Genomic DNA, 25,479 nt, shown 5'->3' on the forward strand with positions numbered 1-25,479 from the left:
TCACTCCACCCCTCCCTGCCTCCCTCCATCCCTCCCTGCCTCCCTCCACCCCTCCCTGCCTCCCTCCATCCCTCCCTGCCTCCCTCCATCCCTCCCTGCCTCACTCCACCCCTCCCTGCCTCCCTCCATCCCTCCCTGCCTCCCTCCATCCCTCCCTGCCTCCCTCCATCCCTCCCTGCCTCACTCCATCCCTCCCTGCCTCACTCCATCCCTCCCTGCCTCATTCCATCCCTCCCTGCCTCCATCCCTCCCTGCCTCCCTCCATCCGTCCCTGCCTCCCTCCATCCCTCCCTGCCTCCCTCCATCCCTCCCTGCCTCACTCCATCCCTCCCTGCCTCACTCCATCCCTCCCTGCCTCATTCCATCCCGCTACAGAGCTGGCATAGTCTCAGCTGGCCCCTTTGACATGAAAACAAGCAGGGTTGTCATGGCAACCTCCACTAGATCACATGAAGCAGCCTGCAATTATTTTTAGATGCCTCCCATTGAACATGATCATCAACCGGTTAATGGCTGTGCCCATGTCAGGATTGTACCTCAACAATGTTTTCGAAACAATCATTTTTTCAGGGTTAATAATATTCTCAAAGATATTTACTACCCCGTCAAGTCCACTGATCAAAGGTAGTGAGAACAAGTCGACTTGTAAAATAAGATCAATTTTGACGATGTGTGGATTGATGGCATATCAGAGCGTATTCGATTCGAGAAGGGAGGGAATAGGAAATGAAGTTGTTGGGATGAATCCCACCTCTGATTCGAATGAAAAGCCAACAGGGAGGATTTAGATTTTTCACTCAATGTGTTGTTTCATGTATTCCAGAAGCTTTTAATTGTGCAGCGTGACATCCATGCGAGGGTTGAAAGTCTGTATTTAGGTTTAGAGCTTTGCCACACGGTGTATTTGAAACTGAACACTATTTGGACTACAACAAATGCTAAGTTGAATAGTCAAAATGTCACCCTTTATCTCAAATAAACACACAAGCATACACACGCACACAAAAACACTATCCTTATGGGGACCAAAACATTTATTCCCATTCAAAATCCTATTTTCCTTAGCCTTAACCTTAACCCTAACCCCTAAACCTACCCCTAACCTCAAAACCTACACCTCACCCCCAATCCCTAACCCTAATTCTAATTGTAATCCTCACCCTAAAACTAACCCCTAAAATAGCCTTTTTCCTTGTTGGGCCTGGCGAAATATTCCCCACTTGTCCGAATTTTCCTTGTTTTACTATCCTTGTGAGGACTTCTGGTCCCCACACCTAGGACATCATCCAACCACATACCACTAGTGCAGATGGCTATTATTTTCTCTCACTGGTTAGTTACTGTTTAGAGCCACTGTTCAGGCGAGGGTGGCATTTGGCATGTCACTGATGCCTGTGACTGCTCCAATAACAGGCCATGCCAACACAGCGGAGCCCTCTGGCATTTCTCTGGCACCCTCTGAGCTGGCCTCCCTCCACCCTGGGTGCCAAGTTTATGCCCCCGCATCCATCACCACCCTCTCAGTCTGTCTACAGCCTTCTCCTGCCCTCCTTTTAGACAGCTAACAGACAACTGATCTGTAGGTCTCAGTACTGGGGCTGTGTCTGCAATGGCCCCCCTTTCCAAGGTATGTTGTGCTACTTTTGGCAGCCCAAACCCACAGGATTATTTGCATATACTGCAGACGACTGTTCTATGAGTTTGGGAGGTCATGGGAGTACTGGGGCTGGTCTTGCATTTGAAATGGCACCCTATTCCCTATGTAGTGCACTACTTTTGGCCAGAGCTCACATTCCCTTTGTATCACAGAATCCCAGCTTGTACCTTTACTGCTTGCCAGATCCAATGAATTTTATTTAAGCACTCACCCAAGATTGGGTGTTTTCAATTGGTTAATAGTTCATGACGAGTGCGCTGGAGTTGGCTGGTCACATGGTCATCATCTCAATTACTTTTTAGATGTACATTTATTTCATATAGCAGACACTCTTATCCAAGCACTTACCACCCCCATCTTGTACAGATGTCTTCAACAGCAAAGCAATTTTGCTGTAAATCTGTCTCTCTCTGCTCTCTCTTTTTCCCTCTCTCTCTCTCTCTCTCTCTCTCTGAGTGTCTATCCTTGAGTAACCTCAAGATAATGTTATATTACGCAGGACCCAGTCGCTCTCAGGCCAGTTACAAAGGCTTAATGCCAGTGTCATGCAGGTGAAAGAGGACCCAAACGCGACTTAACAGAAACAGAGTTTATTAATGTTCAAAACGGAATAACTGAAATCCTCTAGATTTGTAGAGGGGAAAACAACTGGAGAAGCGGCCACAGACTGCAGGTCGCTTAGGCGCAGGCCGTAGTCGACTGAGACACCTGCTCACACGCAGCGTCTGAAGAAGGCACAAAACACGACAGGACAGGGTGATACACAATCACGGCAAAAAACACGACAGGACAGGGCGAAACGCAATCACAGCATGGAATACAAAACAAGGAACCGATGGAACAGGAACGGATCACAAAGGAATAAATAGGGAGTCTAATCAGGGGAAAGGATCGGGAACAGGTGTGGGAAGACTAGATGATGATTAGGGAATAGGAACAGCTGGGAGCAGGAACGGAACGACAGAGAGAAGAGAGAGCGAGAGAGTGAGAGAGGGAGGGGGAGAGAGAGGGATAGAACCAAACAAGACCAGCAGAGGGAAACGAATAGCATGGGGAGCACAGGGACAAGACATGACAATAAATGACAAACATGACAGTACCCCCACTCACCGAGCGCCTCCTGGCGCACTCGAGGAGGAATCCTGGCGGCAACGGAGGAAATCATCGATGAGCGAACGGTCCAGCACGTCCCGAGACGGAACCCAACTCCTCTCCTCAGGACCGTAACCCTCCCAATCCACTAGGTATTGGTGACCCCGTCCCCGAGAACGCATGTCCATAATTTTAGTACCTTGTAAATAGGTGCGCTCTCGACAAGGACGGGAGGGGGGAGGGAAGACGAACGGGGTGCGAAGAAAGGGCTTAACACAGGAGACATGGAAGACAGGATGGACGCACGAAGATGTCGCGGAAGAAGCCACAGCGACAGGATTGACGACCTGGGAGACACGGAACGGACCAATGAACCGTTCGTAAGAGGAAGGTTGCTGGAAAGCCACACTCTCTGGCCGCAACAATACCTTGGACTCTTAATCCTGCGTTTATTGGCGGCTCTCACCGTCTGTGCCCTGTAACGGCAAAGTGCAGACCTCACCCTCCTCCAGGTGCGCTCACAACGTTGGACAAACGCTTGAGCGGAGGGAACGCTGGACTCGGCAAGCTGGGATGAGAACAGAGGAGGCTGGTAACCCAGACTACTCTGAAAACGGAGATAACCCGGTAGCAGACGAAGGAAGCATGCCCAGGGGAGCTGTTCTGCCCAAGACGCAGGGTTCCTGAAAGAAAGGCTGCGTAGTATGCGACCAATCGTCTGATTGGCCCTCTCTGCTTGACCGTTAGACTGGGGATGAAACCCGGAAGAGAGACTGACGGACGCACCAATCAAACGACAGAACTCCCTCCAAAACTGTGACGTGAATTGCGGACCTCTGTCTGAAACGGCGTCTAACGGGAGGCCATGAATTCTGAATACATTCTCAATAATGATTTGTGCAAGGAAGTTTAGCGAGGGGAATGAAATGTGCCGCCTTAGAGAACCTATCGACAACCGTCAGAATCACAGTCTTCCCCGCAGACAAAGGCAGACCGGTAATGAAGTCTAAGGCAATGTGAGACCATGGTCGAGAAGGAATGGGGAGCGGTCTGAGACGACCGGCAGGAGGAGAGTTACCCGACTTAGTCTGCGCGCAGTCCGAACAGGCAGCCACGAAACGGCGCGTGTCACGCTCCTGAGTCGGCCACCAAAAGCGCTGGCGAATAGACGCAAGAGTGCCTCGAACACCGGGATGACCCGCTAACTTGGCAGAGTGAGCCCACTGAAGAACAGCCAGACGAGTGGAAACAGGAACGAAAAGGAGGTTACTAGGACAAGCGCGCACGACGCAGTGTGCGTGAGTGCTTGCTTAACCTGTCTTTCAATTCCCCAGACTGTTAACCCGACAACACGCCCATAAGGAAGAATCCCCTCGGGATCAGTAGAAGCCACAGAAGAACTAAACAGACGGGATAAGGCATCAGGCTTGGTGTTCTTGCTACCCGGACGGTAAGAAATCACAAACTCGAAACGAGCGAAAACAACGCCCAACGAGCTTGACGGGCATTAAGTCGTTTGGCAGAACGGATGTACTCAAGGTTCTTATGGTCTGTCCAAACGACAAAAGGAACGGTCGCCCCCTCCAACCACTGTCGCCATTCGCCTAGGGCTAAGCGGATGGCGAGCAGTTCACGGTTACCCACATCATAGTTGCGCTCAGATGGCGACAGGCGATGAGAAAAATAAGCGCAAGGATGAACCTTATCCAGACTGGAAGCGCTGGGATAGAATGGCTCCCACGCCTACCTCTGAAGGTCAACCTCGACAATGAATTGTCTAGTGACGTCAGGAGTAACGAGGATAGGAGCGGACGTAAAACGTTCTTTTAGAAGATCAAAAGCTCCCTGGGCGGAACCGGACCACTTAAAACACGTCTTGACAGAAGTAAGAGCTGTGAGAGGGGCAGCAACTTGACCGAAATTACGAATGAAACGCCGATAGAAATTAGCGAAACCTAAAAAGCGCTGCAACTCGACACGTGACCTTGGAACGGGCCAATCACTGACAGCTTGGACCTTAGCGGAATCCATCTGAATGCCTTCAGCGGAAATAACGGAACCGAGAAAAGTAACGGAGGAGACATGAAAAGAGCACTTCTCAGCCTTTACGTAGAGACAATTCTCTAAAAGGCGCTGTAGAACACGTCGAACGTGCTGAACATGAATCTCGAGTGACGGAGAAAAAATCAGGATATCGTCAAGATAGACAAAAACAAAAATGTTCAGCATGTCTCTCAGAACATCATTAACTAATGCCTGAAAAACAGCTGGCGCATTGGCGAGACCGAACGGCAGAACCCGGTACTCAAAATGCCCTAACGGAGTATTAAACGCCTTTTCCACTCGATGCGCACGAGATGGTAAGCGTTACGAAGGTCCAACTTAGTAAAGCACCTGGCTCCCTGCAGAATCTCGAAGGCTGATGACATAAGGGAAGCATAACGATTCTTAACCGTTATGTTCAGCCCTCGATAATCCACGCAGGGGCGCAGAGTACCGTCCTTCTTCTTAACAAAAAGAACCCCGCCCCGGCCGGAGAGGAAGAAGGCACTATGGTACCGGCGTCAAGAGACACAGACAAATAATCCTCGAGAGCCTTACGTTCGGGAGCCGACAGAGAGTATAGTCTACCTCGAGGAGGAGTGGTCCCCGGAAGGAGATCAATACTACAATCATACGACCGGTGAGGAGGAAGGGAGTTGGCTCGGGACCGACTGAAGACCGTGCGCAGATCATGATATTCCTCCGGCACTCCTGTCAAATCGCCAGGTTCCTCCTGAGAAGTAGGGACAGAAGAAACGGGAGGGATGGCAGACATTAAACACTTCACATGACAAGAAACGTTCCAGGATAGGATAGAATTACTAGACCAATTAATAGAAGGATTATGACATACTAGCCAGGGATGACCCAAAACAACAGGTGTAAACGGTGAACGGAAAATCAAAAAAGAAATAGTCTCACTGTGGTTACCAGATACTGTGAGGGTTAAAGGTAGTGTCTCAAATCTGATACTGGGAAGATGACTACCATCTAAGGCGAACATGGGCGTAGGCTTATCTAACTCTCTGAAAGGAATGTCATGTTTCCGAACCCATGCTTCGTCCATGAAACAACCCTCAGCCCCAGAGTCTATCAAGGCACTACATGTAGCGCCCGAACCGGTCCAGCGTAGGTGGACCGACAAAGTAGTACAGGACTTTGATGGAGAGACTTGAGTAGTTGCGCTCACCTGTAGCCCTCCGCTTACAGATGAGCTCTGGCTTTTACTGGACATGAATTAACGAAATGTCCAGCAACTCCACAATAGAGGCACAGGCGGTTGGTGATCCTCCGTTCCCTCTCCTTATTCGAGATGCGAATCCCTCCCAGCTGCATGGGCTCAGTCTCAAAGCCAGAGGGGGAGATGGTTGCGATGCGGAGCAGGGAAACACCGTTGATGCGAGCTCTCTTCCACGAGCCCGGTGACAAGATCTGCCCGTCGTTCTATGCGGATGGCGAGAGCAATCAAAGAGTCCACATCTGAAGGAACCTCCCGGGAGAGAATCTCATCCTTAACCACAGCGTGGAGTCCCTCCAGAAAACGAGCGAGCAGCGCCGGCTCGTTCCACTCACTAGAGGCAGCAAGAGTGCGAAACTCAATGGAATAATCCGTTATGGACCGTTCACCTTGGCATAAGGAAGCCAGGGCCCTAGAAGCCTCCCCACCAAAAACTGAACGGTCAAAAACCCGAATCATCTCCTCTTTAAAGTTCTGGAAATCGTTAGAGCAAACAGCCCTTGCCTCCCAGATAGCTGTGCCCCATTCTCGAGCCCGGCCAGTGAGGAGTGAAATGACGTAAGCAACCCGAGCTCTCTCTCTAGAGTATGTGTTGGGTTGGAGAGAGAACACAATCTCACACTGCGTGAGAAAGGAGCGGCACTCAGTGGGCTGCCCGGAGTAGCAAGGTGGGTTATTAACCCTAGGTTCTGGAGGCTCGGCAGGCCAGGAAGTAACAGGTGGCACGAGACGTAGACTCTGGAACTGTCCAGAGAGGTCGGAAACCTGAGCAGCCAGGTTTTCCACGGCCTGGCGAGCAGCGGACAATTCCTGCTCGTGTCTGCCGAGCATGGCTCCTTGGATCTCGACGGCAGTGTAACGAGCGTCTGAAGTCGCTGGGTCCATTCTTTGATCGGTTCCTTCTGTCATGCAGGTGAAAGAGGACCCAAACGCGACTTAACAGAAACAGAGTTTATTAATGTTCAAAACGGAATAACTGAAATCCTCTAGATTTGTAGAGGGGAAAACAACTGGAGAAGCGGCCACAGACTGCAGGTCGCTGGGTAGGCGCAGGCCGTAGTCGACTGAGACACCTGCTCACACGCAGCGTCTGAAGAAGGCACAAAACACGACAGGACAGGGTGATACACAATCACGGCAAAAACACGACAGGACAGGGCGAAACGCAATCACAGCATGGAATACAAAACAAGGAACCGATGGAACAGGAACGGATCACAAAGGAATAAATAGGGAGTCTAATCAGGGGAAAGGATCGGGAACAGGTGTGGGAAGACTAGATGATGATTAGGGGAATAGGAACAGCTGGGAGCAGGAACGGAACGACAGAGAGAAGAGAGAGCGAGAGAGTGAGAGAGGGAGGGGGAGAGAGAGGGATAGAACCAAACAAGACCAGCAGAGGGAAACGAATAGCATGGGGAGCACAGGGACAAGACATGACAATAAATGACAAACATGACAGCCAGAGGCTAATTGACCCATTATAGACGCAACAAACCACTTACAGTACAAGACCCCTTTTTGTCTCTGACCCTACAGTAGCCTATATTAGTAGTATATACCTTGAAACCCAGCAACAGCAGGCACGTAATGGCTACCCATACAGGACTAGCCATTTCATATCATCGACATACAGTTGAAGTCAGAAGTTTACATACACTTAGGTTGGAATCATTAAAACTCATTTTTCAACCACTCCACAAATTTCTTGTTAACAAACTATAGTTTTGGCAAGTCGGTTAGGACATTTACTTTGTGCATGACACAAGTTATTTTTCCAACAATTGTTTACAGACAGATTATTTCACTGATAATTCACTGTATCACAATTCCAGTGGATCAGAAGTTTACATACACTAAGTTGACTGTGCCTTTAAACAACTCCAGAAAATTACGTCATGGCTTTAGAAGCTTCTAATAGGCTAATTGAAATCATTTGAGCCAATTGGAGGTGAACCTGTGGATGTATTTCATGCCCTACCTTCAAACTCAGTGCCTCTTTGCCTGACATCATACGAAAATCAAACGAAATCAGCCAAGACCTCAGAAAAAAAATTGTAGACCTCCACAAGTCTGGTTCATCCTTGGGAGCAATTTCCAAATGCCTGAAAGTACCACGTTCATCGGTACAAACAATAGTACGCAAGTATAAACACCATGGAACTGAAAAAGCTTGTGCGAGCAAGGAGGCCTACAAACCTGACTCAGTTACACCAGCTCTGTCAGGAGGAATGGGCCACAATTCACCCAACTTATTTTGGGAAGCTTGTGGAAGGCTACCCTCAACGTTTGACCAAACTTAAACAATTTAAAGGAAATGCTACCGTTAGGTTCTTATTTTTCAGAATAAATTACTCACGGTGTCATGTAGGTGAAAGAGGACCCAAAAGCGACTTGGCGAAAACAGAGTCTTTAATCCAGTAAAGTTAATACAAACAAAAAACACAACTTTCACTCGAAATGACGAGGACAAACTGGAGACTCGATCTTGAACAGCAGGTGAACAGCAGGTTGCCTCGGGAAGGCACTTGAACCAGACAGACTCAGACACCTGCTCACCACGCAGCATCTGAGGAAAACACGACACGACAGGGCGATACACAAACACAGCACGGTGAATTCTAGACAAGGAACCGACAGGACAGGAACGGAACACAAAGGAAGAAATAGGGACTCTAATCAGGGGGAAAGGATCGGGAACAGGTGTGGGAAGACTAAATGATTGATTAGGGGAATAGGAACAGCTGGGAGCAGGAACGGAACGATAGAGAGAAGAGAGAGCGAGAGAGTGAGAGAGGGAGGGGGAGAGAGAGGGATAGGAAGAGGGAAAGAACCTAATAAGACCAGCAGAGGGAAACGAATAGAATGGGAAGCACAGGGACAAGACAAGATAATAAATGACAAAACATGACAGTACCCCCCCCACTCACCGAGCGCCTCCTGGCGCACTCGAGGAGGAATCCTGGCGGCAACGGAGGAAATCATCAATGAGTGAACGGTCCAGCACGTCCCGAGACGGAACCCAACTCCTCTCCTCAGGACCGTAACCCTCCCAATCCACTAAGTATTGGTGACCCCGTCCCCGAGAACGCATGTCCATGATCTTATGTACCTTGTAAATAGGTGCGCTCTCGACAAGGACGGGAGGGGGGAGGGAAGACGAACGGGGGTGCGAAGAAAGGGCTTGACACAGGAGACATGGAAGACAGGATGGACGCGACGAAGATGTCGCGGAAGAAGCAGTCGCACAGCGACAGGATTGACGACCTGGGAGACACGGAACGGACCAATGAACCGCAGAGTCAACTTACGAGAAGCTGTCGTAAGAGGAAGGTTGCGAGTGGAAAGCCACACTCTCTGGCCGCAACAATACCTTGGACTCTTAATCCTGCGTTTATTGGCGGCTCTCACAGTCTGTGCCCTGTAACGGCAAAGTGCAGACCTCACCCTCCTCCAGGTGCGCTCACAACGTTGGACAAACGCTTGAGCGGAGGGAACGCTGGACTCGGCAAGCTGGGATGAGAACAGAGGAGGCTGGTAACCCAGACTACTCTGAAACGGAGATAACCCGGTAGCAGACGAAGGAAGCGAATTGTGAGCGTATTCTGCCCAGGGGAGCTGTTCTGCCCAAGACGCAGGGTTTCTGAAAGAAAGGCTGCGTAGTATGCGACCAATCGTCTGATTGGCCCTCTCTGCTTGACCGTTAGACTGGGGATGAAACCCGGAAGAGAGACTGACGGACGCACCAATCAAACGACAGAACTCCCTCCAAAACTGTGACGTGAATTGCGGGCCTCTGTCTGAAACGGCGTCTAACGGGAGGCCATGAATTCTGAATACATTCTCGATAATGATTTGTGCCGTCTCCTTAGCGGAAGGAAGTTTAGCGAGGGGAATGAAATGTGCCGCCTTAGAGAACCTATCGACAACCGTAAGAATCACAGTCTTCCCCGCAGACAAAGGCAGACCGGTAATGAAGTCTAGGGCGATGTGAGACCATGGTCGAGAAGGAATGGGGAGCGGTCTGAGACGACCGGCAGGAGGAGAGTTACCCGACTTAGTCTGCGCGCAGTCCGAACAAGCAGCCACGAAACGGCGTGTGTCACGCTCCTGAGTCGGCCACCAAAAGCGCTGGCGAATAGACGCAAGAGTGCCTCGAACACCGGGATGACCAGCTAACTTGGCAGAGTGAGCCCACTGAAGAACAGCCAGACGAGTGGAAACAGGAACGAAAAGGAGGTTACTAGGACAAGCGCGCGGCGACGCAGTGTGCGTGAGTGCTTGCTTAACCTGTCTTTCAATTCCCCAGACTGTTAACCCGACAACACGCCCATAAGGAAGAATCCCCTCGGGATCAGTAGAAGCCACAGAAGAACTAAACAGACGGGATAAGGCATCAGGCTTGGTGTTCTTGCTACCCGGACGGTAAGAAATCACAAACTCGAAACGAGCGAAAAACAACGCCCAACGAGCTTGACGGGCATTAAGTCGTTTGGCAGAACGGATGTACTCAAGGTTCTTATGGTCTGTCCAAACGACAAAAGGAACGGTCGCCCCCTCCAACCACTGTCGCCATTCGCCTAGGGCTAAGCGGATGGCGAGCAGTTCACGGTTACCCACATCATAGTTGCGCTCAGATGGCGACAGGCGATGAGAAAAATAAGCGCAAGGATGAACCTTATCGTCAGACTGGAAGCGCTGGGATAGAATGGCTCCCACGCCTACCTCTGAAGCGTCAACCTCGACAATGAATTGTCTAGTGACGTCAGGAGTAACGAGGATAGGAGCGGACGTAAAACGTTCTTTTAGAAGATCAAAAGCTCCCTGGGCGGAACCGGACCACTTAAAACACGTCTTGACAGAAGTAAGAGCTGTGAGAGGGGCAGCAACTTGACCGAAATTACGAATGAAACGCCGATAGAAATTAGCGAAACCTAAAAAGCGCTGCAACTCGACACGTGACCTTGGAACGGGCCAATCACTGACAGCTTGGACCTTAGCGGAATCCATCTGAATGCCTTCAGCGGAAATAACGGAACCGAGAAAAGTAACGGAGGAGACATGAAAAGAGCACTTCTCAGACTTTACGTAGAGACAATTCTCTAAAAGGCGCTGTAGAACACGTCGAACGTGCTGAACATGAATCTCGAGTGACGGAGAAAAAAATCAGGATATCGTCAAGATAGACAAAAACAAAGATGTTCAGCATGTCTCTCAGAACATCATTAACTAATGCCTGAAAAACAGCTGGCGCATTGGCGAGACCAAACGGCAGAACCCGGTACTCAAAATGCCCTAACGGAGTGTTAAACGCCGTTTTCCACTCGTCCCCCTCTCTGATGCGCACGAGATGGTAAGCGTTACGAAGGTCCAACTTAGTAAAGCACCTGGCTCCCTGCAGAATCTCGAAGGCTGATGACATAAGGGGAAGCGGATAACGATTCTTAACCGTTATGTCATTCAGCCCTCGATAATCCACGCAGGGGCGCAGAGTACCGTCCTTCTTCTTAACAAAAAGAACCCCGCCCCGGCCGGAGAGGAAGAAGGCACTATGGTACCGGCGTCAAGAGACACAGACAAATAATCCTCGAGAGCCTTACGTTCGGGAGCCGACAGAGAGTATAGTCTACCCCGAGGAGGAGTGGTCCCCGGGAGGAGATCAATACTACAATCATACGACCGGTGAGGAGGAAGGGAGTTGGCTCGGGACCGACTGAAGACCGTGCGCAGATCATGATATTCCTCCGGCACTCCTGTCAAATCGCCAGGTTCCTCCTGAGAAGTAGGGACAGAAGAAACGGGAGGGATGGCAGACATTAAACACTTCACATGACAAGAAACGTTCCAGGATAGGATAGAATTACTAGACCAATTAATAGAAGGATTATGACATACTAGCCAGGGATGACCCAAAACAACAGGTGTAAACGGTGAACGAAAAATCAAAAAAGAAATAGTCTCACTGTGGTTACCAGATACTGTGAGGGTTAAAGGTAGTGTCTCAAATCTGATACTGGGAAGATGACTACCATCTAAGGCGAACATGGGCGTAGGCTTCTCTAACTCTCTGAAAGGAATGTCATGTTTCCGAACCCATGCTTCATCCATGAAACAACCCTCAGCCCCAGAGTCTATCAAGGCACTACATGTAGCACCCGAACCGGTCCAGCGTAGATGGACCGACAAAGTAGTACAGGATCTTGATGGAGAGACTTGAGTAGTTGCGCTCACCTGTAGCCCTCCGCTTACAGATGAGCTCTGGCTTTTACTGGACATGAATTAACAAAATGTCCAGCAACTCCGCAATAGAGGCACAGGCGGTTGGTGATCCTCCGTTCCCTCTCCTTAGTCGAGATGCGAATCCCTCCCAGCTGCATGGGCTCAGTCTCTGAGCCAGAGGAGGGAGATGGTTGCGATGCGGAGCAGGGAAACACCGTTGATGCGAGCTCTCTTCCACGAGCCCGGTGACGAAGATCTACCCGTCGTTCTATGCGGATGGCAAGAGCAATCAAAGAGTCCACATCTGAAGGAACCTCCCGGGAGAGAATCTCATCCTTAACCACTGCGTGGAGTCCCTCCAGAAAACGAGCGAGCAGCGCCGGCTCGTTCCACTCACTAGAGGCAGCAAGAGTGCGAAACTCAATAGAATAATCCGTTATGGACCGTTCACCTTGGCATAGGGAAGCCAGGGCCCTAGAAGCCTCCCTACCAAAAACTGAACGGTCAAAAACCCGAATCATCTCCTCTTTAAAGTTCTGGAACTTGTTAGAGCAATCAGCCCTTGCCTCCCAGATAGCTGTGCCCCATTCTCGAGCCCGGCCAGTAAGGAGTGAAATGACGTAAGCAACCCGAGCTCTCTCTCTAGAGTATGTGTTGGGTTGGAGAGAGAACACAATCTCACACTGCGTGAGAAAGGAGCGGCACTCAGTGGGCTGCCCGGAGTAGCAAGGTGGGTTATTAACCCTAGGTTCTGGAGGCTCGGCAGGCCAGGAAGTAACAGGTGGCACGAGACGTAGACTCTGGAACTGTCCAGAGAGGTCGGAAACCTGAGCGGCCAGGTTCTCCACGGCATGGCGAGCAGCAGACAATTCCTGCTCGTGTCTGCCGAGCATGGCTCCTTGGATCTCGACGGCAGTGTAACGAGCGTCTGAAGTCGCTGGGTCCATTCCTTGGTCGGTTCCTTCTGTCATGTAGGTGAAAGAGGACCCAAAAGCGACTTGGCGAAAACAGAGTCTTTAATCCAGTAAAGTTAATACAAACAAAAAACACAACTTTCACTCGAAATGACGAGGACAAACTGGAGACTCGATCTTGAACAGCAGGTGAACAGCAGGTTGCCTCGGGAAGGCACTTGAACCAGACAGACTCAGACACCTGCTCACCACGCAGCATCTGAGGAAAACACGACACGACAGGGCGATACACAAACACAGCACGGTGAATTCTAGACAAGGAACCGACAGGACAGGAACGGAACACAAAGGAAGAAATAGGGACTCTAATCAGGGGAAAGGATCGGGAACAGGTGTGGGAAGACTAAATGATTGATTAGGGGAATAGGAACAGCTGGGAGCAGGAACGGAACGATAGAGAGAAGAGAGAGCGAGAGAGTGAGAGAGGGAGGGGGAGAGAGAGGGATAGGAAGAGGGAAAGAACCTAATAAGACCAGCAGAGGGAAACGAATAGAATGGGAAGCACAGGGACAAGACAAGATAATAAATGACAAAACATGACACACGGACACTAGAGAAGCTTTAACCAAGTTTAATTATTCCCAAAGGTTCTGTACAGCTGTATTCAGACACCAAAACATTTCTCTTCATCACAGTTATATACATCCTACGTAAGACACGCCTTCTCTCCAGTCCATACATCTTATGGTTCGACAGAAAGAGGGTAACAGAATATCTAACCCTTATTACTCCCTTAAGGGAATCTGTCCTCACCCCCTGACCTCAACCCCTCCTTCATCTAATCCACAGATGTCCATGTGTCTCCCCTGTATCAACTGTCTCCCCTGCTCTGCTCCTGTCCCCCAACACATTCCAACACATTCCACAGCTACCTGTCTTTCTACAGAGGCCCAGTCTCTTTCTCCTTTGATTCTATGCTTCTTTTCTATCATTTATTTAATATCTCAATGTTCAAAATGTCAAATCCAACACTACCAAATACTAATTGAGTGTACGTAAACTTCTGACCCACTGGGAATGTGATGAAAGAAATAAAAGCTGAAATAAATCATTCTCTCTACTATTATTCTGACATTTCACATTCTTAAAATAAACTGGTGATCCTAACTGACCTAAAACAGGGAATTTTCACGAGGATTAGATGTCAGGAATTGTGAAAAACGGAGTTTAAATGTACTTGGCTAAGGTGTCTGTAAACTTCCGACTTCAACTGTATATTGTGGTGAACTCGTTTTTAAAGTCTACTGTTGAAACAAAAATTGCTGTGTCCTGCAAAAAAATGGAGGTGAGTGGACCACTGAATTGTGCATCATGCGATGTAGTTGTTTTCGGTTAGTATGTAAATTGTTGTTTTGGGAGAATGCAATAAGCTTTTTCACAGTGAATAGCATTCTCTTTGTTTGCTATTGCAAGTGAGACTTCAGAGGCGACAGATTTGATGGGGGGGGGGTGGAAACTGATTTGAAAGCGGTCAGTTAGAGGGAGAGGGAAGAAGTCCCGCAGCGCTAGTAAAATGGAACCGCGCGTCTAAGCGCTTCCAACTGACTGAACATGGTGTATTGAGGCTGATTTGAGAAGCCATTGAAATTCAATGAGCGCAGCTACGTGGGCAGTTAAGGAAAAACAAGACAAAGGGGAGATATTGTGGCTGACCACATAGTCCTGTATTTGGAGTTCGTAGCTGAGGAGAGCACTGTCTAAAATTCAGAAGAATCCTGTTCTCTTTCAAAAGTCGGGGTATTTTATGAAAGAATCTGAGAAGGTGTGAAATATATGTGTAACAGACCTTCATTAAGCCAGGCGAGCTCACTCAAGCACTGTATTTGAAATGATTTCAAATCATATTTGAACCCAGATCTGATTTTTGATTTGATTTAACCTTGATGTGTTTTGATTTCCTTAAACAAAGATACAAACCACAACACAGTAGTGGTTTGGTCTGTCCTATAAAAACATGAATATAGTTAAGCAATAAGGCCAGAGAGGGTGTGATATATGGCCAATATACCACGGCTAAGTGCTGTTCTTAGGCACGGTGCCACGCGGAGTGCCTGGATACAGCCCTTAGCCGTGGTATATTGGCCATATACCACAAATCCTAGAGGTGCCTTATTGCTATTATAAACTGGTTCCCAACATAATTAGAGCAATAAAAATACATTTTTTGTCATACCCTAGGTATACGGTGTGATATACAACGGCTGTCAGCCAATCAACATTCATTTAGCAGTTTACCACTCCTTTTACTACCAGACCAGATTGCTGTCCGTCATAAGCGTTCATAAAACAGATGAATATAATCTGAAAAATATGGGAAATGCTGCTTGAACGTTATAAAGGGGATTGTTGTGACTGAATAATTTTCTAATTGTGACATCTACATGTGTGGGGGGTTAAACAGTAGAAGGACATGGTGGTGCAGCGTTATCATTGGTGATTAGGACAAAGCCAGCGAGGGAATACCAAACGATGCAGAGACACAGAAAGGATATTTAGCCGAGCACTGGCATGTCTCATGTAGTTATGCAAATGCACATCAATGGGTGCACAAACACATGCACTCACACACACACTCACATAGACATGCACTCACACACACACTCACATAGACATGCACTCACACACACACTCACATAGACATGCACTCACACACACACTCACATAGACATGCACTCACACACAGACTCACATAGACATGCACTCACACACACACTCACATAGACATGCACTCACACACACACTCACATAGACATGCACCCACACACACACTCACATAGACATGCACTCACACACACACTCACATAGACATGCACTCACACACACACTCACATAGACATGCACTCACACACACACTCACATAGACATGCACTCACACACACACTCACATAGACATGCACTCACACACACACTCACATAGACATGCACACACACACATGGACGATGATGCATGTCAAATCAAATCAAAGTTTAACATGTACACACACACACACTCTCTCTCTCTCTGTCCCTGTCTCACACACACTCACACCTCAGTTTCCCATCCTCTCCATAATAATTTCCCCACCGATGACAAAACAATAGCGAGACACATTTCACACTGACTGTTATGAGCTACCTTGTACATTAACAACCGTCAGATCTAGATTTTAATTGGCTTCTCCCATTAGACAAAATGCCACATTATACCTGTTGTGAACTGCAGTGTCCTTTGTTACGTGTGTAATTAGACATAAAACCCAGAAAGAGGGAGCGAGGGAGAGAGAGAGAGGAGAGAGAAAGAGAGCAAGAGAGAGAGGGAGAGAGAGAGCAAGAGAGAGAGAGAGAGAGAGAGAGAGAGGGAGCGTGAGAGAGTGAGGGAGGAAGAGAGAGAGAAAGAGAGAGGGAGAGAGAGAGAGAGAGAGAGCAAGGAGAGAGAGGTAGAGGAAGTGAGAGAGAGAGGGGTAGAGGGAGAGAGAGAGAGAGGTAGAGGGAGAAAGAGAGAGGAGAGAGCGAGAGCGAGGGGTAGAGATATTACAGTGCAGTGTTTGTATCCTTCGCTGCATGCAAACAGCTTTAAGATAATACAAATAACAAGAAGACATGTGGTGTATAAGATACACCACTACTCAGACGTTCTTATCAGAAACACCTTACTGTAGAGTGAGTTCATACATTATTAGCTTGTGTATGTGATGCCTTGGGGATTGAACCCACAATCTCTTTTTTGCCTGTGCTATGCACTTACCAACTGAGCCACACAGGAACAGGTGTATGTGTATGTGTGGTGAGCCATCGTCTTGACAAAAGGTTGTGTTTGTTATATTCCCCAAGTCCTCCCTGCCTTAACTGTTAGTACCTAATCAGCAGGGCTGTGTGCCATGTAGTCTCTCTGACTACACAGCCTCTGCCCCTTCAGCTTAATTCAATTTGTTCAAGACAGGAACTGTTTAGTGCCCTCTGCCCCCCCCCCCCACACACACACCCAATGCCCAGAGCAGCAGGACAGCCAGTGACCCAGGAAGGAGTTCCTTCAAGGTCACATGATGTCATCCTTTGGAAGACAAAACAGCTGAGGCAAAGACAAATGTTTATTTTAGCTGTCAGATGGCCTCAGCGTTGTAGAGAGTGCTTTAGACATGCACCATGTCCATGTTACACTAACTGCTGGCTAATATAGGATCATGTTTTCTTCTTTATTGCAATACAGATTCACCTTTGCAGTGTGTGTGGTGCAGTAGTCGTGTGAAAAAATCTAGAAGTGTAGGTACATGTAAATGTTAAGACACATTTCTATTTATGGATTATGTTAATTGCGTAAATTAAAAAGTAAGTACACCAACATGAGTTTTCCATTCATTAAATGTGTAGGGTAAATTTGATTTCAGTTGCACAGAATGATTGTCGAATGGTTAAATATATGCTTAGTTGTAACGATTTTCGTTGGTGGAAGAAGGAGTAGACCAAAATGCAGCGTGGTACGTGTCCATGATAACTTTAATACACTGAATACAAACGAACAAGAGAACCTAAAATAGAGACATACAAAAGGAACTAAGGTCAGGACGTGACATTAGTCTGGCTCAATGAGTAGGTTTAATTTATACCAGAGATAATAAAATCCTGTGGAGGTTGAAAACTCTTGAAAGATTTTGGAGGAAAGCAGGAGTAGAATTTAACACAGATAAAAGCTTTAGAGAGCGGTAGTACAGTGATCAGTAATGGTTTCAATTGTGATCAGCTGTGCAGGGGGATTTGAGCTCATATGGTTTAACGAGAGATCACCTGGAGAAAATATGTTGGCCACCAATGGCTGCAATCGGCCAATCGTGTTTTTTTAAGAATACCAATATTATCCCTGATTTAAAGACAACCCAAATTTTTCTAAAGAATATTATTGTATGTATAATAATAATATTGTCGGATCTCAGTGGGCATCAGAAAGGAAAGGGTTGAGAACCCTTGAGCTACATATTTTTGGTATATTCTCATAGATAGACAGATTTATTTCACAATTTAAAACAAAATACAACCACCTGTGTGTCACGTTCATCATAGTGAGGAGACCAAGGCGCAGCGTGATTTGAATACATCCTTCTTTTATTAACGAAGAACACTAAACAAACTAACAAGAATAACAAACCGAACGTGACGCTATATACAGTGGGGCAAAAAAGTATTTAGTCAGCCACCAATTGTGCAAGTTCTCCCACTTAAAAAGACGATAGAGGCCTGTAATTTTCATCATAGGTACAAAATGAGAAAAAAAATCGCATTGTAGGATTTTTCATGAATTTATTTGCAAATTATGGTAGAAAATAAGTATTTGGTCAATAACAAAAGTTTATCTCCATACTTTGTTATATACCCTTTGTTGGCAATGACAGAGGTCAAACGTTTTCTGTAAGTCTTCACAAGGTTTTCACACACTGTTGCTGGTATTTTGGCCCATTCCTCCATGCAGATCTCCTCTAGAGCAGTGATGTTTTGGGGCTGTTGCTTGGCAACATGGACTTTCAACTCCCTCCAAAGATTTTCTATGGGGTTGAGATCTGGGGCCTGGCTAGGCCACTTCAGGACCTTGAAATGCTTCTTACAAAGCCACTCCTTCGTTGTTATCAGTATAAAAGACACCTGTCCACAACCTCAAACAGTCACACTCCAAACTCAACTATGGCCAAGACCAAAGAGCTGTCAAAGAACACCAGAAACAAAATTGTAGACCTGCACCAGGCTGGGAAGACTGAATCTGCAATAGGTAAGCAGCTTGGTTTGAAGAAATCAACTGTGGGAGCAATTATTAGGAAACGGAAGACATGCAAGACCACTGATAATCTCCTTCGATCTGGGGCTCCACTCAAGATCTCACCTAGTGAATGACCTGCAGAGAGCTGGAACCAAAGTAACAAAGCCTACCATCAGTAACACACTACGCCGCCAGGGACTCAAATCCTGCAGTGCCAGACGTGTCCCCCTGCTTAAGCCAGTACATATCCAGGCCCGTCTGAAGTTTGCTAGAGAGCATTTGGATGATCCAGCAGGAGATTGGGAGAATGTCATATGGTCAGATGAAACCAAAATATAACTTTTTGGTAAAAACTCAACTCGTCGTGTTTGGAGGACAAAGAATGCTGAGTTGCATCCAAAGAACACCATACCTACTGTGAAGCATGGGGGTGGAAACATCATGCTTTGGGGCTGTTTTTCTGCAAAGGGACCAGGACGACTGATCCGTGTAAAGGAAAGAATGAATGGGGCCATGTATCGTGAGGTTTTGAGTGAAAACCTCCTTCCATCAGCAAGGGCATTGAAGATGAACGTGGCTGGGTCTTTCAGCATGACAATGATCCCAAACACACCGCCCGGGCAACGAAGGAGTGGCTTCGTAAGAAGCATTTCAAGGTCCTGGAGTGGCCTAGCCAGTCTCCAGATCTCAACCCCATAGAAAATCTTTGAAGGGAGTTGAAAGTCCTTGTTACCCAGCAACAGCCCCAAAACATCACTGCTCTAGAAGAGATCTGCATGGAGGAATGGGCCAAAATACCAGACTTACAGAAAACGTTTGACCTCTGTCATTGCCAACAAAGGGTATATAACAAAGTATTGAGATAAACTTTTGTTATTGACCAACTACTTATTTTCCACCATAATTTGCAAATAAATTCATTAAAAATCCTACAATGTGATTTTCTGGATTTTCTTTCTTCTCATTTTGTCTGTCATAGTTGAAGTGTACATATGATGAAAAATACAGGCCTCTCTCATCTTTTTAAGTGGAAGAACTTGCACAATTGTTGGCTGACTAAATACTTTTTTTGCACCCCCACCTGCTGGAGTGCGTGCTACGGGTGGGTGTTGTTATGGTGACCAGTGAGCTGAGATAAGGCGACCTTTACCTAGCAGAGACTTATAGATGACCTGGAGTCTGTGGGTCTGGCGACGATTATGAAGCGAGGGCCAGCCGACGAGAGCATACAGGTCGCAGTGGTGGGTGGTATATGGGGCTTTGGTGACAAAACGGATGGAACTGTGATTTATCTGCATCCAGTTTGCTGAGTAGAGTGTTGGAGGCATATTTTGTAAATGACATCGCTAAAGTTGAGAATCGGTAGGATAGTCAGTTTTACGAGGGTATGTTTGGCAGCGTGAGTGACGGTGGCTTTGTTGCGAAATAGGAAGCCGATTCTAGATTTAATTTTGGATTGGAGATGTTTAATATGAGTCTGGAAAGAGAGTTTACAGTCTAGCCAGACATCTAGGTATTTGTAGTTGTCCACGTATTCTAAGTCAGAACCGTCCAGAGTAGTGATGCTATTTTGGTGGGCGAGTGCGGGATGCGATCGGTTCAGAAGCATGCATTTAGTTTTACTAGCGTTTAAGACCAGTTGGAGGCTACGGAAGGCGTGTGTTGTATGGCATTGAAGCTCGTTTGGAGGTTTGTTAAGACAGTGTCCAAAGAAAGGCCAGATGTTTGCAGAATGGTGTCGTCTGCATTGAGGTGGCTCAGGGAATCACCCGCAGCAAGAGCGTCATCGATATATACAGAGAAAGAGTCGGCCAGAGAATTTAACCCTGTGGTACCCCCATAGAGACTACCAGAGGGCCGGACAACAGGCACACTGACACACAATTGACACACTGAAATCTATCTGAGAAGTAGTTGGTGAACCAGGCGAGGCAGTCATTTGAGAAACCAAAGAGGTTGAGTCTGCCGATAAGAATATGGTGATTGACAGAGTCGAAAGCCTTGGCCAGGTCGATGAAGACGGCTGCACAGTGCTGTCTTTTATCGATGGCGGTTATGATATGGTTTAGTACCTTGAACGTGGCTGAGGTGCACCCGTGACCAGCTCGGAAACCTGATTCCACAGCTGAGAAGGTACGGTGGGAATCGAAATGGTCAGTGATCTGTTTGTTAACATGGCTTTCAAAGACTTTAGAAAGGCAGGGCAGGATGGATATAGGTCTGTAACAGTTTGGGACTAGTTTGTCACCCCCTTTGAAGAGGAGGATGACCACGGCAGCTTTCCAATCTTTAGGGATCTTGGACAATACGAAAGAGAGGTTGAACAGAATGGTAATAGGGGTTGCAACAATGGCGGCGGATAATTACACATACAGTACCTTTCACGCCCTGACCATAGAGAGCCCTCGGGGTTCTCTATGGTGTTTTAGGTCAGGGCGTGACTAGGGGTGTTCTAGGTATTGTGTTTCTATGTTGGTGTGTGAGTATGGTTCCCAATTGGAGGCAGCTGATTATCGTTGCCTCTAATTGGGGATCATATTTAGTTTGTCCTTTTTCCCACCTACGATGTGGGATATTGTTTTGTGTTAGTGCCTATGTGCGCTACGTATTGCACGATCGTTTTATCTTTGTTGTTTTTGGAAGTTTCACTATTAATAAAATGTGGAACACTACTCACGCTGCACCTTGGTCCACTTATTTATACAACGGTCGGGAGAGTACCAGTCAAAAGTTTGGATACACCTACTCACAGCAATAGAAAACAACTGTTGATGTCTGTATACAATGCTACAGGCTATGACAATGTCTTCCTGTTCTTTGTTTTGTTATGTGTTATACAGTACCAGTCAAAGGTTTGGACACACCCACTCATTCAATGGTTTTTCTTTATTTTTTTACTATTGTAGAATAATAGTGAAGACATCAAAACTATGAAAGAACACATATTGAATCAAGTAGTAACCAAAAAAGTGTTAAACAAAGATTCTTAAAAGTAGCCAGCCTTTGATGACAGCTTTGCACACTCTTGGCATTCTCTCAACCATCTTCATCTGTAATGCTAGGTGATACAATTTGAAAGAAGTGCACAGCGTATAGGCATTCAGAACTTGCACCCTACAGATGAAACATGATGATTTATTATTAGAACTGTTTATAACACCTGACATGAACGTTCTGTAACACCTTTATGAACTTTATAGTAACCCACACATTTTATTCAACATTACTCACTCATTACACAACCAGTGGACTTGATATTTTATTTTATTAAACTAGGAAAGTCAGTTAAGAACACATTCTTATTTACAATGACGGCCTACCCCGGCCAAACCCTAACGACGCTGGGCCAATTGTGCACTGCCCTATGGGACTTCCAACTACAGACAGTTGTGATACAGCCTGAAATCGAACCAGGGTCTGTAGTGATGCCTCTGGCACTGAGATGTAGTGCCTTAGACCGCTGCGCCACTCGGGAGAACATTTTGATACATGGAGAGACAACATATTATCAGCCTTATCAGGAGATATTATACTTTGCCGATACAAACTGAAATAGCTTCAGTTTCACACAGAAGTGATACTGAAATCGCTCCAATGTGTAGTGAGCATAACATCAGAGCCACACAATATTCCAGTGGAACTCATGCTAGAAATGTTTGGGGAAATATGCTTCAGTACGAGTGAGGCATGTGTGATGGGTGCATCCATCCATCAATGTGTCACCCTGGCTTGCCTTGTGCACCAGCCTGAGTGAAGTGACAGGATTTGGGTTTTGTTGGTGTGTATGTTCTCAGCAGACAGGGAATGCAGGGAAATAGGTCACACACGCACACGCACACATGCACACACACACACATATTGATAGTGTCCCTGTCACTATACACTGTGAGTGGATGGAAGCAACATCCTAGCGATGAAACAGTACCATGTAAGGATATTTGACACGGCTGTAATTGTTGTGTTAGTCGTGAGGTTGTCATGAGGTTGCCAGGCAGCTTCATTAACACTGTGCAGCCAGCGACCAAGTCTTCCCATGATGCAGCCAAGTGCAGCGCGGCTGAAGAAAATAGTCCCACGCAACAATAGTGTCGACAGGGGTGTAAAAGTCTTGACAGAAGTGAGTGTGGATGGGGCTCAAAGACACGGTGTGTGTAAGTGCATGTTGATCTGGGTGAAACTGTACTAAAAATGGCCGCCTTTCTCTTTCCACAGCTTGAAGGAGATGGGGAGCAGAGGCGTTTTGAGGATGGAAAAATGCGATATCTCCAGAATAAGGCAAAGAGACTGGCAGACAAGGAGCGCCAACAATGACACCACAACCCGGAATACTCCATCATCCAACACACAGCACTTAGATGGAAAACTTCCCTATCTTATTAAACCTAAACCTAAAACTAAAATTGATAGGGTCTGACTTGAAAAAATGTATGACTTGAAAAAATTCATCATACTCTTCTTGACTTTTTAATGTAAGTTTCATTGCTGCACACCAAAGTGTCTATATGTGTATGTAAAAGAAAGGAGATACGTATGTATCTTTATTTTATCGTCAAAGATTTTTATTTAAGAAGGCTATCGACGATCAGTCTGTGTGCAAAGTTATGGGTCTGTATATGCATTGATAAATAAATTCAAAGTAAATAAATACTGTACATGGTATCCAGAGGTGTCTGTCCTTTGCTTGCTTACTGACGTCCTAGGCCGGGGCTTGCCTTGGCTGAGAGGGCATCCACTAAACATATTTTATGCATTCTGTCATTCACACAGAAATCAGTCCTTGGCTCGGGTGCTATGACTCTGCTCCTTTCCTCTCTCACTCACTCGCTCTCTTGTCATTTCAGCAAGACATGACACACACCATCTCAGATTGTTCAGGAATCGTGTTGACATTAGCGTTCCTTGCAACACTATTTTGTTGCATTTTTATTTGAGCTAAATACGCTAACTTATTGCAACCAAATTGGCCCTTTTTAATGATAGGATTCATATAATATCCAATAATTAATTTTAACTACAGAAACAATTTCAGCACAATCTGAGATGGTGGGTGTCAAAATCCTCTTTCTTGTGCTTCTTGAGGTGGAACAACCCTTAATCTGGCTCCCTACTCTCGCTCTCCACTGTTTCACAGTCTTTCTCTTCATCTCTCCCTCTTTCTCTCTCTCTCCCTCTCTGTCTTTCTCTCTCTTTCTCTCTCTCTCGATAGATGCAGGGATTCTCTAGTTGCCTGATGTGTTGATAGGACTGTACATTTTAGCCTGTGTGTGTGTGTGTGTGTGTGTGTGTGTGTGTGTGTGTGTGTGTGTGTGTGTGTGTGTGTGTGTGTGTGTGTGTGTGTGTGTGTGTGTGTGTGTGTGTGTGTGTGTGTGTGTGTGTGTGTGTGTGTGTGTGTGTGTGTGTGTGTGTGTGGTGGGTTTCCATGCAACACGACAGACCTCTGGCACGTAGATTGTTGCTTCCGGGACCAACCAACATCCCTAGCTAAATGAACATAGATCAACAGCTATTCAAATATCCCGAGGCAACTCTACATTCAGAAGATGAAGTCCCTGGTCTTAGATTTCCTTTCACCTAGTCACCTGCCTGCTACGGTAAAGATGCAACTAATAGGAGACACCATCTAAATCAAGAAAATGTATAACAAACATGAGCCAAGGTTGTTAACCTGCTTAAAGCCATCAAAAGTATAGTAGTATAGTTTTCCCATTTTGGGATAGTATCTATATGGCTGTTTGAGATAGTATTTCCTACTATTTAAACAGGCGTAAGGTTACACAGCAAGACAGTGTGTCATTGGACTCCCGAAGGTTATTGTCTTCACAGCTGTGTGCTTTTAATTTTCCCATTGAAAATGGAATTAGGGGGGGGGGGGGGTTTATTTTTTATCCTTAATGAAGGATAGAGTAGGAAGAGGGAATATGAGGAGAGGAAAGGGGGTTGTAGACAGAGTTTTATCTCAGATGGTGTCATGTTTTGTCTTATTTTGTCTTGTCATTTTGCTTTTCCCTCTGTTCGTTTTCCCCCTGCTGGTCTTTTTAGGTTCGTTCCCCTCTTTCTCTCTTCCTCCCTCTCTCTCTTCTCTCTATCGCTCCGTTCCTGCTCCCAGCTGTTCCTATTCCCCTAATCAATCATTTAGTCTTCCCACACCTGTTCCCTATCTTTCCCCCTGATTAGAGTCCCTATTTCTCCCCTTGTTTTCCGTTTCTGCCCTGTCGGATCCTTGTCTATTGTTCACCGTGCTGTGTCTGTGTATCGCCCTGTCGTGTCGTGTTTCCCTCAGATGCTGCGTGGTGAGCAGGTGTCTGAGTCTGCTACGTTCAAGTGCCTTCCCGGGCAACCTGCAGTTATGATCGAGTCTCCAGTCGGTTCTCGTCATTACGAGTGGAATTATGCTTTATGATTGTAGATTTACTTTACTGGATTAAAGACTCTGTTTTCGCCAAGTCGCTTTTGGGTCCTCATTCACCTGCATAACAGAAGGATCCGACCAAGAATGGACCCAGCGACTATGGATTCTCTCTACTCTACTCTCGAG

At 46.8% G+C, this 25,479-nt stretch overlaps 1 protein-coding gene across 5 annotated transcripts in view; it reads left to right on the forward strand.

The window, feature by feature from the left end:
• acot7 (acyl-CoA thioesterase 7) overlaps positions 1-23,603 on the forward strand; it is an 88,698-nt gene extending 65,095 nt beyond the window's left edge. For all 5 annotated transcript variants that reach the window (XM_046343565.1, XM_046343564.1, XM_046343566.1 and 2 more), the window contains one exon: positions 23,157-23,603. In XM_046343565.1, coding sequence (XP_046199521.1) covers positions 23,157-23,255 — 99 coding nt within the window. In that variant the 3' untranslated portion in view covers positions 23,256-23,603. The remainder of the gene's footprint in view (positions 1-23,156) is intronic.
• Positions 23,604-25,479: the final 1,876 nt, after the last annotated feature.

This window comes from Oncorhynchus gorbuscha, linkage group LG03 (genome assembly GCF_021184085.1).
Source record: "Oncorhynchus gorbuscha isolate QuinsamMale2020 ecotype Even-year linkage group LG03, OgorEven_v1.0, whole genome shotgun sequence".
Taxonomy (NCBI): domain Eukaryota; kingdom Metazoa; phylum Chordata; class Actinopteri; order Salmoniformes; family Salmonidae; genus Oncorhynchus; species Oncorhynchus gorbuscha.